We start from the raw sequence: 18032 nt of genomic DNA, 5'->3' as shown, positions 1-18032 counted from the left end.
CGCACCACACGTAAATTATGCCCAGCAGTTAAGGGGTTAAATTAGGTAGCTTGTAGGGAGCTTGCAGGGTTAATTTTAGCTTTAGGGTAGAGATCAGCCTCCCACCTGACACATCCCACCCCCTGATCCCTCCCAAACAGTTCTCTTCCCTCCCCCACCCCACAATTGTCCCCGCCATCTTAAGTACTGGCAGAAAGTCTGCCAGTACTAAATAAAAGGAGTTTTTATTTTTTTTAATAAAAAAAAATAAAATGTTTTAGCTGTGATGGACTCCTGCCTTAGCCCCAACCTCCATGATCCCCCCCCCCAGCAATCTAACCCTCTCCCCTACCTAATTGCCGCCATCTTGGGTACTGGCAGCTGTCTGCCAGTACCCAATTTGCCCCCCAAAAAAGTGTTTTTAATTATTTTTTATTACTAATTTATTTTTTTCTGTAGTGTAGCAGCCCCCCACAATACCCCAACCCCCTCCCCCTCCCAGATCCTCATATATATAGATATATTTCCCCCCTCTTCCCACTCATTGGTGTCAGTGTGGGTAGGTGATCGCGGGCGTGCGCGCGCGCGCACACGCACGCTCCCGGCACCCGGCGTGCACATTGCACTAACAGGAGCCGGATGCCGGGTAGCGATGGGCCGCCCACCCGCCTCCCAGTTGCGCTCCCACCCACCAACGAACCGGCCGCATCGCTACCGGTGCAGAGAGGGCCACAGAGTGGCTCTCTCTGCATCGGATGCTTTCTAAGGGTATTGCAGGATGCCTCAATATCGAGGCATCACTGCAATACCCTGAGAGCTGCTGGAAGCGATTGCGATCGCTTCCAGCACTCTCTTAGACAAGTGACGTACCAGGTACGTCCATTGTCACTAACTGCAAGTTTTTGCAGGACGTACCTGGTACGTCACTTGTCATTAAGGGGTTAAACAATAAAGATTAGCTTTTATCTTTAAAAAATTTATCACCAGAGGATTCTGACGAGGGTGAAGTTATGCCGACTAACTCTCCCCACGTGTCGGACCCTTTGACTCCCGCTCAAGGGACTCGCGCTAAAATGGCGCCAAGTACATCAGACGCCCATAGCGATTACTTTGCAGGACATGGCGGCAATCATGGATAATACCCTGTAAGCGGTATTAGCCAGACTGCCTGATTTCAGAGGGAAGCGCGATAGCTCTGGGGTTAGATGTAGTACAGAGCGCGCAGAAGCTATAAGGCCTATGTCTGATACTGCGTCACAATATGCAGAAGCTGAGGAAGGAGAGCTTCAGTCTGTGGGTGACATTTCTGATTCGGGGAAACCTGATTCAGATATTTCTACTTTTAAATTTAAGCTTGAGAACCTCCGTGTATTGCTTAGAGGTTTTAGCTGCTCTGAATGACTGTGACACAATTGCAGTGCCAGAGAAATTGTGTAGACTGGATAAATATTATGCAGTGCCGGTGTGTACTGATGTTTTTCCAATACCTAAAAGGTTTACAGAAATTATTAAGGAGTGGGATAGATCCGGTGTGCCGTTTCCCCCCCTCCTATTTTTAGAAAAATGTTTCCAATAGACGCCACCACACGGGACTTATGGCAGACGGTCCCTAAGGTGGAGGGAGCAGTTTCTACTTTAGCAAAGCGTACCACTATCCCTGTCGAGGACAGTTGTGCTTTTTCAGATCCAATGGATAAAAAATTAGGTTACCTTAAGAAAATGTTCATTCAACAAGGTTTTATCCTGCAGCCCCTTGCATGCATTGCGCCTGTCACTGCTGCTGCAGCGTTCTGGTTTGAGTCTCTGGAAGAGGCCTTTCAGACAGCTACTCCATTGACTGAAATACTTGACAAGCTTAGAACACTTAAGCTAGCTAATTCTTTTGTTTCTGATGCCATTGTTCATTTGACTAAACTAACGGCTAAGAATTCTGGATTCGCCATTCAGGCGCGTAGGGCGCTATGGCTTAAATCTTGGTCAGTTGACGTGACTTCAAAGTCTAAATTACTTAACATTCCCTTCAAGGGGCAGACCCTATTCGGGCCTGGTTTGAAGGAAATTATTGCTATTTCTGGAGGTAAGGGTCATACCCTTCCTCAAGACAGGGCCAAATCAAAGGCCAAACAGTCTAATTTTCGTGCCTTTCAAAACTTCAAGGCAGGTGCAGCATCAACTTCCTCTGCTACAAAACAAGAGGGAACTTTTGCTCAATCCAAGCCGGGCTGGAAACCCAACCAGTCCTGGAACAAGGGCAAGCAGGACAGAAAGCCTGCTGCTGCCGCCTCTAAGACAGCATGAAGGAACGGCCCCCTATCCGGTAACGGATCTAGTAGGGGGCAGACTTTCTCTCTTCGCCCAGGCGTGGGCAAGAGATGTTCAGGATCCCTGGGCGTTGGAGATCATATCTCAGGGATATCTTCTGGACTTCAAAGCTTCCCCTCCTCAAGGGAGATTTCACCTTTCGAGATTATCTGTAAACCAGATAAAGAGGCATTCTTACTCTGTTTGCAAGACCTCCTAGTTATGGGAGTGATCTGTCCAGTTCCACAGTTGGAACAGGGACGGGGTTTTTATTCAAATCTGTGGTTCCCAAGAAAGAGGGAACCTTCAGACCCATTTTGGATCTAAAGATCTTAAACAAATTCCTCAGAGTTCCATTGTTCAAAATGGAAACTATTCGGACCATCCTACCTATGATCCAGGAGGGTCAGTACATGACCACAGTGGATTTTAAGGATGCTTACCTTCACATACCGATTCACAAAGATCATCATCGGTTCCTAAGGTTTGCCTTTCTGGACAGGCATTGCCAATTTGTGGCTCTTCCCTTCGGGTTAGCTACAGCTCCAAGAATCTTTACAAAGGTTCTGGGATCGCTTCTGGCGGTCCTAAGACCGCAAGGTATAACAGTGGCCCCTTATCTGGACGACATCCTGATACAGGCGTCAAGCTTTCAGATTGCCAAGTCACATACGGACATAGTTCTGGCATTTCTCAGGTAACATGGGTGGAAGGTGAACGAGGAAAAGAGTCCTCTATCCCCACTCACAAGAGTCTCCTTCCTAGGGACTGTGATAGATTCTGTAAAAATGAAGATTTACCTGACAGAATCCAGGTTATCAAAGCTTCTAAATCTGGATCAAGAGACCAGAGATTCTCTTCTCTGGTGGCTATCTCTGGTCCATCTGTCCAAAGGTATGACCTTTCGCAGGCCAGATTGGACAATTGTAACAGATGCCAGCCTTCTAGGTTGGGGTGCAGTCTGGAATTCCCTGAAGGCTCAGGGATCGTGGACTCAGGAGGAGAAAGTCCTCCCAATAAATATTCTGGAGTTAAGAGCAATATTCAATGCTCTTCTAGCTTGGCCTCTGTTAGCAACGCTGAGGTTCATCAGATTTCAGTCGGACAACATCACGACTGTGGCTTACATCAACCATCAAGGGGGAACCAGGAGTTCCCTCACTCTTGCCACCTATCAGAAAATCCACCTCCCAGTTCTCTACACCTGGGATATGGATTGCTAAGTCGTCAGACTTTTCATCCGGGGGAGTGGGAACTCCATCCGGAGGTGTTTGCTCAATTGGTTCATCATTGGGGCAAACCAGAACTGGATCTCATGGCGTCTCGCCAGAACGCCAAGCTTCCTTGTTACGGATCCAGGTCCAGGGACCCAGAAGCGGCACTGATAGATGCTCTAGCAGTGCCTTGGTTCTTCAACCTGGCTTATGTGTTTCCACCGTTTCCTTTGCTCCCTCGACTGATTGCCAAAATCAAACAGGAGAGAGCATCGGTGATCTTGATAGCGCCTGTGTGGCCACGCAGGACCTGGTATGCAGACCTAGTGGACATGTCATCTTTTCCACCATGGACCCTGCCTCTGAGACAAGACCTTCTACTACAAGGTCCTTTCAATCTAATTTCTCTGAGACTGACTGCATGGAGATTGAACGCTTGATTTATCAAAGCGTGGCTTCTCGGAGTCAGTCATTGATACCCTTATACAGGCACGAAAGCCTGTCACCAGGAAAATCTACCATAAGATATGGCATAAATACCTTTATTGGTGTGAATCCAAGAATTACTCATGGAGTAAGGTTAGGATTCCTAGGATACTGTCCTTTCTCCAAGAGGGTTTGGAAAAAGGGTTTTCTTTCATGTATTTAGCAAGAGTCCATGAGCTAGTGACGTATGGGATATACATTCCTACCAGGAGGGGCAAAGTTTCCCAAACCTCAAAATGCCTATAAATACACTCCTCACCACACCCACAAATCAGTTTTACAAACTTTGCCTCCTATGGAGGTGGTGAAGTAAGTTTGTGCTAGATTCTACGTTGATATGCGCTCTGCAGCAGGTTGGAGCCCGGTTTTCCTCTCAGCGTGCAGTGAATGTCAGAGGGATGTGAGGAGAGTATTGCCTATTTGAATTCAATGATCTCCTTCTACGGGGTCTATTTCATAGGTTCTCTGTTATCGGTCGTAGAGATTCATCTCTTACCTCCCTTTTCAGATAGACGATATACTCTTATATACCATTACCTCTACTGATTTCCGTTTCAGTACTGGTTTGGTTTTCTACAACATGTAGATGAGTGTCCTGGGGTAAGTAAGTCTTATTTTCTGTGACACAAGCTATGGTTGGGCACTTTTTTATAAAGTTCTAAATATGTGTTCAAACATTTATTTGCCTTGACTCAGGATGTTCAACATTCCTTATTTCAGACAGTCAGTTTCATATTTGGGATAATGCATATGAATCAATCATTTTTTTCTTACCTTAAAATTTGACTTTTTTTCCCTGTGGGCTGTTAGGCTCGCGGGGGCTGAAAATGCTTCATTTTATTGCGTCATTCTTGGCGCTGACTTTTTTGGCGCAAATTTTTTTTTCTGTTTCCGGCGACACGTCATTTTTGACGTTTTTTTGCCAAAAGTGTCGGTGTTCCGGATGTGGCGTCATTTTTGGCGCCAAAAGCATTTAGGCGCCAAATAATGTGGGCGTCTTTTTTTGGCGCTAAAAAATATGGGCGTCACTATTGTCTCCACATTATTTAAGTCTCATTATTTATTGCTTCTGGTTGCTAGAAGCTTGTTCACTGGCATTTTTTTCCCATTCCTGAAACTGTCATTTAAGGAATTTGATCAATTTTGCTTTATATGTTTTTTTTTCTATTACATATTGCAAGATGTCTCCGATTGTCCCTGAGTCAGAAGCCACTTCTGGAAACATGCTTAACTGAGTTTCAGTTCTACCAAAGCTAAGTTCATTTATTTTAAATGTTATAAATGTTTATCTTTAGCTATGGTTTGTATTAGTTATTATGATATACTTTTACATGCAGATTCCATTAGTATTTATGCTTTATACATTTCCATTCTTAAGTACAAGAAATGTTTAGAAGATTTATAAGAAATATTTTTTCTGATTAAGGCTTTGTCTGACTTCGTGCCTTCTAATACAATTTTTAGGTCTTTTTCACTTTTTTAATTATTGAAGTTTCAAATGACCAACAACATACTGATTTATCCTTCTCTGATGTTTTTTTCTCTTTCAGAAATTCTCTTCATCAGATATTGACAATAACAAATCTACTTTTTTATATAAATTTATTATTAAAGTACATTTGTTCTTTGTTGAAGAGGTGTTGATTATTTTGGATATTAAGGTAACTAGTTCTTTAAGACTAGCTGACACTATTTCTGCCTTTTTATTCTTCTGTGATTTCAGAGGTTTTCTTTCCAATTTCCCATACTAGGGAATGGAATAGGCTGAGAATTTTCTTTTATTTTTAAAACTATATTCTTTGTCAGCAGTTAAATTTATTTTGGAGGGTTCTCCAATTTATTGGAGCTATCTCTACTTCTACTAATTATCCTATTGTTTTTATAGCAAAATAGTATTTATTTTCCTTTATATAGTTATCTTATTTATGGAAAATTATTTAGTTTCAGGTACTTTTCTTGGTCCTGTGATATTGCAATTGCTTCATTTTTTCTGTTTACTTTAAGATCAAGTATCAGATTATGATTTATTTTAGCATTGTTAAAGGGACAACATTTACTAGACTAGGTGCTGTTGCATTTGTCTTGTTGTTTTGCATTTTGCAAGTCCTCTGTTTTGACTGGTCCTTTAAACTGGACTATCATGCTAATGATTTCATTTGTGTCTTCATTTTATTAAATATATTCGCAAATGAGGGTTAATCTATGTCTCTAGCTATTTTAGCTAGAAGAATTTTGTGATTTAAAAAAAAAAAAAAAAGAAATCCATATTTCTTTTGTTCTAAGATATTCAATTATAATTGGATTCAATTCTTAACTGTTACTATGGGCTTCAAGATTGAGTTCTAAGACTAAACTTTAAGCTTATACTAGTTTGGTTGTTCTTATTAAGGTACAAATTCTTGAGTTCTTTCCCAAGTAACATGTTTATAATTGGGGTTCGAAATCGGGGCAGGTTAAGACTTCTTTGAAATTTATTTGGTTCTATTCTGTCCAAATTTCTTTGATTTTATTCCAGTAAGGCTAACACTTTCTTTCAGTGTGTTTCTGTCCTATATTTTGGATACTGTTGAAGCATGGCTGGGTACCCATGGGGTTCAAGAGCTGCTCAGACCTGGAATCTTCTGGGGTATTCCAGTTCTTTTTCTAAGAACTGGGTTTTGGAGTTTTATTCAAACTATTCTGCCTTTTTATGGTCATTGATAGCATTATTTGTTTTCATTAGATACAATAAATGCATATTCTTCATTTTTCTGTTTTCATTCAGATTATTTCCTGTGGATGCAGAATCTCATATGTTTCACTTGCTCTTCAGGACATAGTTAGAGGATCTTTTTTTCAAAAGCTCTTGATTCCTCACGCAAGGGTCACCTTTTTTAGGTTTCCAGATGGTTTATGTCACTATCTTTGTCTCTATCAGACAAGGGACAATTTGTATTGGGTTCTGTCTGTCGGTACCTTTAGTCTTTATTATTTCCTTCAGTTGCTATATATGCATAGAAGTTTTAACAGCATTGGATTCATTTCCCTTTGCTCATTTTCAAAGGAAAATCCTTTCCAGCTTTTTATGAGTGTTGTTTCTTCAAGAACATGGTTGGAGGATCAATTAACCAAAAAGTTTGTTGATTCCTCAGACAAGAGTAACCTTTTTTTAGATTTCCGGATAGATTCAGTGTCCATGACTCTGTTTCTGTTGGATTAGAGACGTCTGAAATTGGTTTCAGCTTATCGAAACCTTCAGTCTCAATCATTCCCTTCGGTAGCCTTATGCATGGTTCTTATGACTGCTGCATTGGACATGTTCCCCTTTGCTCATTTTCACATGCGACCTCTTCAGCTCTGTATGCTGAACCAGTGGTGCCGGGATTATACAAAGATATCTCATTTAATATCTTTAAAACTGATTGTTCGACACCCTCTGACGTGGTACAGACCACCATCGTTTAGTTCAGGGGGCTTCTTTTCTTCCAACCTGGACTGTGATCTCAACAGATGCAAGTTTGACAGGTTGGGGAGCTGTATGGGGGTTTCTGACAGCACAAGGGGTTTGGAAAATCTCAGGAGGTGAGATTACCAGTCAATATTTTGGAACTCCGTGCAATTTTCAGAGCTCTTCAGTCATGGCCTCTTCTAAAGAGAGAATCGTTCATTTGTTTTCAGACAATGTCACAACTGTGGCATACATCAATCATCAAGGAGGGACTCACAGTCCTCTGGCTATGAAAGAAGTATCTCGAATTCTGGTATGGGCAGAATCCAGCTCCTGTCTAGTTTCTGCGGTTCATATCCCAGGTATAGACAATTGGGAAGCGGATTATTTCAGTCGCCAAACGTTGCATCCGGGCGAATGGTCTCTTCACCCAGAGGTATTTCTTCAGATTGTTCAAATGTGGGGACTTCCAGAAATAGATCTGATGGCCTCTCATCTAAACAAGAAACTTCCCAGGTATCTGTCCAGATCCAGGGATCCTCAAGCGGAAGCAGTGGATGCATTGTCACTTCCTTGGAAGTATCATCCTGCCTATATCTTTCCGCCTTTAGTTCTTCTTCTAAGAGTTATCTCAAATCCTTAAATTTAAAGGTATGGAGATTGAACGCTTGATTCTTAGTCAGAGGTTTCTCTGACTCTGTGATTAATACTATGTTACAGGCTAGTAGATCTGTATCTAGGTTGATATATTATCGAGTCTGGAAGACTTACATTTCTTGGTGTCTTTCTCATCTTTTTTCCTGGCATTCTTTTAGAATTCCGAGAATTTTACAGTTTCTTCAGGATGGTTTGGATAAAGGTTTGTCTGCAAGTTCTTTGAAAGGACAAATCTCTGCTCTTTCTGTTCTTTTTCACAGAAGGATTGCTATTCTTCCTGATATTCATTGTTTTATACAAGATTTGGTTCTTATAAAACCTGTTAAGTCAATTTCTCCTCCTTGGAGTTTGAATTTGGTTCTGGGGGCTCTTCAAGCTCCTCCGTTTGAACCTATGCATTCACTGGACATTAAATTAATTTCTTGGAAAGTTTTGTTTCTTTTGGCCATCTCTTCTGCTAGAAGAGTTTCTGAATTATCTGCTCTTTTCTTGTAAGTCTCCTTTTCTGAGTTTTCATCAGGATAAGGCAGTGTTGCGAACTTCTTTTAAATGTTTACCTAAGGTTGTGAATTCTAACATTAGTAGAGAAATTGTGGTTCCTTCATTATGTCCTAATCCTAAGAATTCTAAGGAGAGATTATTGCATTCTTTGGATGTAGTTAGAGCTTTGAAATATTATGTTGAAGCTACTAAGAATTTTTGAAAGACTTCTAGTCTATTTGTTCTCTTATCCGGTTCTAGGAAAGGTCAGAAGGCCTCTGCCATTTCTTTGGCATCTTGGTTGAAATCTTTAATTCATCATGCTTATGTCGAGTCGGGTAAATCTCCGCCTCAAAGGATTACAGCTCATTCTACTATGTCAGTTTCTACTTCCTGGGCGTTTAGGAATGAAGCTTAGATTGATCAGATTTGCAAAGCGGCAACTTGGTCTTTTTTGCATACTTTTTCTAAATTCTACCATTCTGAAGAAGTTTTTGGTAGAAAAAAATACTTCAGGCAGCTGTTTCAGTTTGCTTATAATTTCAGTTTTCTTCATTATAAGATTTAAACTTTTTATTTTGGGTGTGGATTATTTTTCAGCGGAATTGGCTGTCTTTATTTTATCCCTCCCTCTCTAGTGACTCTTGCGTGGAAGATCCACATCTTGGGTAGTCATTATCCCATACGTCACTAGCTCATGGACTCTTGCTAATTACATGAAAGAAAACATAATTTATGTAAGAACTTACCTGATAAATTCATTTCTTTCATATTAGCAAGAGTCCATGAGGCCCACCCTTTTTTTGTGGTGGTTATGATTTTTTTGTATAAAGCACAATTATTCCAATTCCTTGTTTTTTATGCTTTCGCACTTTTTTCTTATCACCCCACTTCTTGGCTATTCGTTAAACTGATTTGTGGGTGTGGTGAGGGGTGTATTTATAGGCATTTTGAGGTTTGGGAAACTTTGCCCCTCCTGGTAGGAATGTATATCCCATACGTCACTAGCTCATGGACTCTTGCTAATATGAAAGAAATGAATTTATCAGGTAAGTTCTTACATAAATTATGTTATCAGCTAGTAGTTCTTTAAAGGGAAAGATTTCTGCTCTGTCTATTCTTTTGCACAAGCGTCTGGCAGAAGTTCCAGACGTTCAAGCTTTTTGTCAGGCTTTGGTTAGAATTAAGCCTGTGTTTAAACCTGTTGCTCCTCCATGGAGCTTAAACTTGTTTCTTAAAGTTCTTCAAGGGGTTCCGTTTGAACCCCTTCATTCCATTGATATCAAACTTTTATCTTGGAAAGTTCTGTTTTTGATGGCTATTTCCTTGGCTCGGAGAGTCTGAGTTATCTGCTTTACAATGTGATTCTCCTTATCTGATTTTCCATTCAGATAAAGTAGTTCTGCGTACAAAACCTGGGTTTTCACCTAAGGTAGTTTCTAACAAGAATATCAATCAAGAGATTGTTGTTCCATCATTGTGTCCTAATCCTTCAAAGAAGGAACGTCTTTTACATAATCTGGACGTGGTCCGTGCTTTAAAGTTTTACTTATAAGCTACTAAAGATTTTCGCCAAACATCTACACTGTTTGTTGTTTACTCTGGACATAGGAGAGGTCAAAAAGCTTCGGCAACCTCTCTCTCCTTTTGGCTTCGGAGCGTAATACACTTAGCCTATGAGACTGCTGGACAGCAGCTCCCTGAAAGGATTACAGCTCATTCTACTAGAGCTGTGGCTTCCACCTGGGCCTTTAAAAATGAGGCTTCTGTTGAACAGATTTGCAAGGCGGCGACATGGTCTTCGTTTCATACCTTTTCAAAATTTTACAAATTTGATACTTTTGCTTCTTCAGAGGCTATTTTTGGGAGACAGGTTCTACAGGCAGTGGTTCCTTCCATTTAAGCTTGCCTTGTCCCTCCCTTCATCCGTGTACTTTAGCTTTGCTATTGGTATCCCACAAGTAATGGATGATCCGTGGACTGGATACACCTTACAAGAGAAAACATAATTTATGCTTACCTGAAAAATGTATTTCTCTTGTGTTGTATCCAGTCCACGGCCCGCCCTGTTCTTTTAAGGCAGGTCTAAATTTTAATTAAACTACAGTCACCACTGCACCCTATGGTTTCTCCTTTCTCGGCTTGTTTCGGTCGAATGACGGGATATGGCAGTTAGGGGAGGAGCTATATAGCAGCTCTGCTGTGGGTGATCCTCTTGCAACTTCCTGTTTGGAAGGAGAATATCCCACAAGTAATGGATAATCCGTGGACTGGATACACCACAAGAGAAATAAATTTATCAGGTAAGCATAAATTATGTTTTTTCAAGAAAGTTGTTTAAAAAAAAAAAGAAAAAGAAAAAAAGCTTTTTTTGTCAGCTGTAGGACTGCCCCTTTTAGGGAGTTTCTGATTCTCTGATGTCAGTTTTTTCGGCGCTTTTCTTCACTTCCTTTAAGAGTGAGGTGCACATATTGCTTGTGGCTCTGCTGTTTAGAAGGCTTTGTACTGTTTTTTTGCTTCTCTGGAAATCCGGATTGCAAACGGGATTATTTTTTTCCTCAGTTTGCTGCGGGTTGCAGGACAGGTAGGGCACCTCATTATTTCTGCTGAGGTGTAGAGTGTTGCCTGGGGTATGAATTTAAAGGGAACATTTATGTAAGAAAGTTTTTGGTTCTGTACCATATCCTTTAAGATTAAAAAAAAAATAAAGTTATTTTATTTGCTGCTTTTTTTTGTATTATAGATCAGTAGGCTGTGCAGGATGTTACCTGTAGCTTATGTTTTGATGCCCAGGTGGAACCCCCAGTACCTTTTTGTTCATGTATTGAAATAACTTTAGCTTAAAGAAATGGCTAATGATGGCTCAGGGTAAAAAAATCTAAGGTGGGTGCTGTTCAGGAGCCTCCTGTTTCAGATGTGCCACAGCTTTCTCCTCAAGGATCCCAAGCCTATTCATCTGCACATGCATTGCCCTGCGTTGCCTCTCATGCTCCGTCTGTAGTTACTTTGCAAGATATTGCTGCCCAGGTATCTTCTGCAGTACCTGAGGTGCTGTCTGCTTTTCCCATGCTGCAGGGAAAACGCAAAAGGAAATTTAAAGAAACAGTAAGTAAGGTTTCTGATCCTAAGGTGGTTTAATCAAATTATTTCCTCTCAGACGTCTGAGGATGAAGATTCCTCGGGTGCATCTGAGGGTGAAATTTTATACTCAGGCAGTATAATTCCTTCTGCTGATGCAGAAGTTTTGTCCTTCAGATTTAAGCTGGAACACCTCCGCTTGTTACTTAAGGAGGTTTTGGTTACATTAGATTACTCTGATACTACTATCGATAACCCTAAGAAGTCTAGTAAGCTGAACACGTATTTTGATGATCCCTCTGCGGTGGAGGTATTTCCTGTTCCACATCGTGCTTCTGAGATTATTGCAAGAGAATGGGAGAGACCTGGTATTCCTTTTTCTCCATCTTCAATTTTTAACAAAAAGTTTCCAATAGCTGACTCTATTAAAGAATCATGGCAAACGGTTCCTAAGGTGGAAGGAGCCATTTCCATTTTGGCTAAGATGACTAATATTCCCATAGGGGATAGTTGTTCTTTTAAGGATCCAATGGATAAGAAATTAGAGGCATTATTAAAGAAAATGTATGTTCACCAATGGCAGCCTGCGGTGTGTATTGCTACTGTTACCAGTGCTGCAGTTTACTGGTTTGATGCCTTGTCTGATTCTATTCAGACAGATACTCCTCTTGAAGAAATCCAGGACAGGATTAAGGCTCTTAAATTAGCCAATTCTTTTATTACGGATGCTTCTTTACAGGTCATTAAACTGGGAGCAAAAATATCTGGTTTTGCGGTTCTAGCTCGCAGAGCCCTTTGGTTAAAATCGTGGTCTGTGGATGTTTCTTCTAAGTTATTAGCTATTCCCTACAAGGGTAGGACCTTGTTTCAGCCTTGTTTGGCTGAAATTATTTCGAATATCACAGGCGGAAAGGGATCTTTTCTTCCTCAAGATAGAAAAAATAAGCAGTAAGGACGTCAGAGTAATTTTCGTTCCTTTCATAACTTTAGAGGTAAACCCTCCGGTTCCTCTTCCAAGCAGGAACTATCCAAGTCTCTTCCTGGAAGTCTGGTCAGCCTTTGAACAAGGGGAAACAGTCTAAGAAGCCTGCGGCTTACTCCAAGTCAGCATGAAGGGTCAGCCCCCGATCCAGGAATGGATCTAGTAGGGGGTAGGCTTTCTCAGTTTGCTCAGGCTTGGATACAAGATGTCCCAGACATGTGGGCCTTGGAAATTGTATCTCAGGGGTAAAAGAGAATTCAAGACTTTTGCTCCCATAGTGAGATCTTCTCAAGATTATCTGTAGACCAGATAGAGGCGTTCTTAAATTGTATCAAGGATCTTTTTGCCCTGGTAGTTATAGTTCCAGTTCCTCCGCAGGAACAAGGTCTGGGATTTTATTCAAATCGGTTTATGGTTCCCAAGAAAGAGGGGACCTTTCAGACCTATTTTAGACCCAAAGTGCTTAAACAAGTTCCTCAAAGTACCGTCCTTCAAGATGGAGACTATACGTTCAATTCTTCCTTTGGTTCAAGAGGGTCAGTTTATGACAACCATAGACTTAAAGGATGCATACCTTCATTTTCCCATTCAACGGGATTATTACAAGTTCTAAGGTTTGCTTTCTTAGACAATCATTTCCAGTTTGTGGCTCTTCCTTTCAGCCTTGCCACATCTCCTAGAATTTTCTCAAAGGTCTTGGGGGCTCTTTTGGCAGTGATCCGTTCTCGGGGCATTGCTGTTGCACCTTATCTGGATGACATTCTGGTTCAGGCGCCGTCTTTTCAATAAGCAAACTCTCATTCAGAGATCTTTTTCTTCGCTCCCATGGTTGGAAGGTAAATCTGGGAAAGAGTTCTCGGATTCCAGCCACGAGTAGTGTTTTTAGGGACCATAATAAACTCCCTACTAATAAAGATATTTCTGACAGAGGACAGAAAAACAAAGATCTCTTCAGTCCTCTCCTCGGAAGTCAGTGGCTCTATTTATGGAGGTAATTGATCTGATGGTAGCTTCCATGGACAACATTCAGTTTGCTCGGTTCCATCTCAGACCTCTGCAGTTAGGCATGTTAAAGCAAAGGAATGGGGACTATGCGGATTTGTCTCTGCAAATAGTTCTGGATCAGGCGTCAAGGGACTCTCTTCTGTGGTGGTTGTATCAGGAACACCTCTCTCAGGGAACTTGCTTTCGCAGACCTTCCTGGGCGATTGTGATCACGGTTGCCAGCCTTCTAGGTTGGGGAACAATTTGGGGGTCATTGAAGACTCAGGGTCTTTGGACTCGGGAGGAGTCAGTTCTCCCTATAAACATTCTAGAACTGAGAGCGATTTTCAATGCTCTACTGGCCTGGCCTCAGTTAGCCTTAGCCCGATTTATCAGTTTCCAGTTGGACAACTTAACATCGGTGGCGTACATCAACCACCAGGGGGGAACTCTGAGTTCCATGGCCATGACAGAGGTAACCCGGATCATTCAGTGGGTGGAGTCTCACAACTTGTCTTTCTGCGATCCACATCCCAGGAGTGGACAATTGGGAGGCAAATTTTCTGAGCCGACAGACCTTTCATCCCCCGTGGGAACTCCATCCGGAAGTGCTTTCCAGTTTAATCCTCAATTGGGGGTAGCCAGAACTGGACCTCATGGCCTCTCTGCAGAATACCAAGCTTCTGAGGTACTGCTCCGAGGTCAAGGGATCCACAGGCTTTCTTGATAGATGCTCTGGCGGTCCCTTGGAATTTCAGTCTGGCATACATATTTCCTCCATTCGCTCTCCTGCCAAGAGTTATTGCTCGGATCAAGCAGAAGAGGGCATAGTTGATTCTCATAGCGCCAGCGTGGCCTCGCAGGATCTGGTATGCAGATGTAGTGGAAATGTCGTCTCTACCTCCATGGTGACTCCCTCTGAGGAAGGACCTTCTACTTCAGGGTCCTTTTCTTCATCCAAATCTTGTTTCTCTGAAGCTGACTGCTTGGAGATTGAACGCTTGATTTTATCTAAGCGTGGGTTTTCAGAGTCCATCATTGAGACCATGATTCAGGCTCGTAAGCCTGTGACAAAGATTTACTATAAGGTATGGCGTAAATATCTGTATTGGTGTGAATTCAGAGGCTACTCTTGGAGTAGTCAGGATTCCTAGGATTTTGTCTTTTCTCCAGGCGTGTTTGGAGAAGGGTTTGTCAGCTAGTACTCTGAAAGTACACCAATGTATCTGGCTACACTGGGAAATGAAGAAATGAATCCTCAGCCAGTCTTTATGTAAAATGTGAACATTTATTGTAACTGTGCTTAAAAACAACCAAACACTTCAAGAGGGCAAACATTAGACTGATCACTCAATGCATTAGAGAGACCTGAGAAGACAGCAATACAAGCATACGCATTTTGTGCGGGGCCACCGCACTAGATCACTGCTATGTAGCTAATACTGTCCACAGCCCATTTAAAGGAGAAATGTAATCACCCTAATTGACAACATATGTGGGTAATTTAACCTTAAAAATGGGTTGTTGCAAAATATCGAAACACACTTATTACTGATACTTAAAAAAGTGAAGAAATGTAAAATAATTAGTTATTTTAAATTGAAATAATACATACTGCCAATACAGAAATTAAAAAATTACAAAAAATTAAACCGATTAACAACTTCTAAATTTAAGCCCATAGGTGACCTAGAATTAAGATAGAAGATCCATTTAAAGGGACATGCCACCCACATTTTTTCTTTTATGATTTAGAAAGAGAATGCAATTTTAAACATCTTTCTAATTTACTTATATTATCTAATTTGTTTTATTCTCGATATTCTTTGAAAAGCATATCTAGATATGCTCACTAGCTGCTGATTGGTTGCTGCACATAGAAGCCTTGTGTGATTGGCTCACCATGTGCATTGCTTTTTCTTCAACTAAGGATATTTAAAACATGAAGCAAAATAAATAATGGAAGTAAATTGTAATGTTTAAATTTCTAGTCTCTATCTGAATCATGAAAGAAAGATTTTGGGTTTAGTGGCCATTTAACTTCTTTTTTGCTCAAAATATAATCTCTATCCCCTCCTTTTTTAGAGAAGTGTACATGGTCAATAGCTTGTATAGACTGAGTCTCCCCTGTGTTCAGTTTTGAAATGTGTAGCCACAGAAGTAAAAACATTTGGATCCTCAATGTCTCTGCTGTGCTCTAATGCTCGATCTTTCAGAGACCTTTTTGTTTTACCTGTATATTGAATGTGGCACCCCCTGCAGGTCAACAAATAGTGTGAGTGGACTTACAGTTGAGACTATATCTTATTTTAATTTTGTTATAGTACTCTGAAAGGTCAGATTTCTGTTGTCTATTTTGTTGCATAAGAATTTGGCGGATGCACCAGACGTGCAATCTTTTTGTCAGGCCTTGCTTAGGATTAGGCATGTGTTTAAGCCAGTTACTCATCCCTGGATTCTTAACCTTGTTCTTAGTTTTACAGCGGGCTCCGTTTGAACCTATGCATTCCTTTAGATATCAAGATGTTCTCTTGGAATGTTTTGTTTCTTGTTTCTATTTCTTCTGCTCTGAGAGTTTCGGAACTCTCGGCTCTGCAGTTTGATTCACCTGATCTTATTTTTCATTCTGGTAAGGTGGTTTTACCTACTAAATTAGGTTTCCTACCTAAGGTTGTTTCAAATAAGAATATTAATCAGGAGATTGTGGTTCTTCCTTTGTGTCCTAATCCTCCTAAGGAGCGTTTGTTGCACAACCTAGATGTGCGTGCATTGAAGTTCTATCTTCAGACGACTAAGGACTTTCGTCAGTCTTCTGCTTTGTTTTTTTTTCTGTGAAGTGCAAGGGACAGAAAGCTACCACTACTTATTTCTCTTTGGCTAAGGAGTATTATTCATTTGGCCTATGAGACTGCTGGACAGCAACCTTCTGAGAGAATCACTGCTCATTCCATAAGGGCTGTTTCTTCTTCCTGGGCATTTAAAAATGAAGCTTCTATGGAGCAACTTGGTCCTCTTTGCATACTTTTTCAAATTTTTATAAATGATACTTTTGCCTCAGCTGAGGCTTCTTTTTGGTGAAGGGTTCTTCAAGCGGTGGTACCTTCTGTTTAGGTCTACCTGTCTTGTCCCTCCCTTATGTGTCGTCTTACCTTGGGCATTGATTCCCACTAGTAATTGATTCAGTGGACTCGCCATATCTTAGGAAAGAAAACATAATTTCTGCTTACCTGATAAATTTATTTCCGGATCTGGTGAGTCCACGGCCCACCCTTTATTTAAGACCATTATTTTTTTCTAAAACCTCAGGCACCTCTACACTTTTGTGTTATCCTCTCTTTCCATTTTTCCTTTGGCCGAATGACTGGGGATTATGGGTAAGGGAAGTGAAATATATAGCAGCTTTGCTGTAATGCTCGTTGCCTCCTCCTGCTGGCCAGGAGTGAGATTCCCACTAGTAATTGATTCCGTGGACTCACCATATCCGGAAATAAATTTATCAAGTAAGCATAAATTATGTTTTTTGGACTCTTTGCAGAATGTAGAATATCTCCTGGGAGAGGAAGAAGAAAATGAAGACCTTGAAAAAAGTGAACTGGAAGACCGTGCAGCAGAAATTCGTATACCTGAGCCAAGACACGTGGCTGAGTCCACTCTGATGTTGTTTAAGGACAACTCTACAAAGATAGAGTAAGTCTGTCCAAATCTTTTATTGCACTTTAGGATATACAATTATATTGATGCTAAATCTGGAAAGTAGAAATCAGTGTACAAAATATTAGAGGAGGTGGTAATCTGTAGATTTTGAAATATGATACTTAACCGAATGTTGTGGCTTTCACAGAATTGGTCTTCCATCAAATGGTGTAGGATCTGTTCAGTAACGGAATGTAAAAATTAATGTTATGGGACTTTTGCTCCTGAATATAAATGTTACTAATCAAATATTTTTAATTTTGAAACTTTTTAAAGTTTTGTATATCCTATATCTTGACTTTCCCTAGTAGCACTCGCCAGTGGAAACTGTCCTTTTTAGTAAAGGATTAAAAACAAAGCCGGAAACCATAAGTTGACAAACTCTGCCTCCAGATCATTTTTTATTTTTTACCTTTTCACCCATATGCCTGCCCAGGCCTCTTGTTGGAGTGTTTGAAATAAGAGAAGTTATAGAAATTTTGGTAATGTGTTTTTTTTTTTTTTTTTTTTTTTTTTTTAGGGATTCTCTACCTGATAAAGTGGAAAATGATGAAAGTGGATGCAAGAGGAACAATAAGATGGGTAAATTATATGATCAGTAATATTTGTGCTGCCTAGCAGCTCCTCAAAACAGACCTTTTCTACATAGATTTTGAATCAATGTCTTGTTAATTTAGGCTTACTTTTTAACTAAAGGCTCAATAAAAGGGACATGAATCTCATTTTTTTATTTTTTCATGATTCAGATAGA

The 18032-nt window shown here is 40.7% G+C and overlaps 1 protein-coding gene across 1 annotated transcript in view; it reads left to right on the top strand.

Annotated features, from left to right (window-relative positions):
* The window catches only part of CLSPN (claspin), a 144302-nt gene that overhangs the window by 56275 nt on the left and 69995 nt on the right, over positions 1-18032 (top strand). Inside the window, exons 11-12 of the mRNA XM_053707004.1 lie at positions 17124-17275; positions 17802-17863. Coding sequence (XP_053562979.1) covers positions 17124-17275; positions 17802-17863 — 214 coding nt within the window. The remainder of the gene's footprint in view (positions 1-17123; positions 17276-17801; positions 17864-18032) is intronic.

The sequence above is a fragment of the Bombina bombina genome, chromosome 3, assembly GCF_027579735.1.
Source record: "Bombina bombina isolate aBomBom1 chromosome 3, aBomBom1.pri, whole genome shotgun sequence".
NCBI classification, from domain to species: domain Eukaryota; kingdom Metazoa; phylum Chordata; class Amphibia; order Anura; family Bombinatoridae; genus Bombina; species Bombina bombina.
This window is presented reverse-complemented; position numbering and strand designations above follow the sequence as displayed.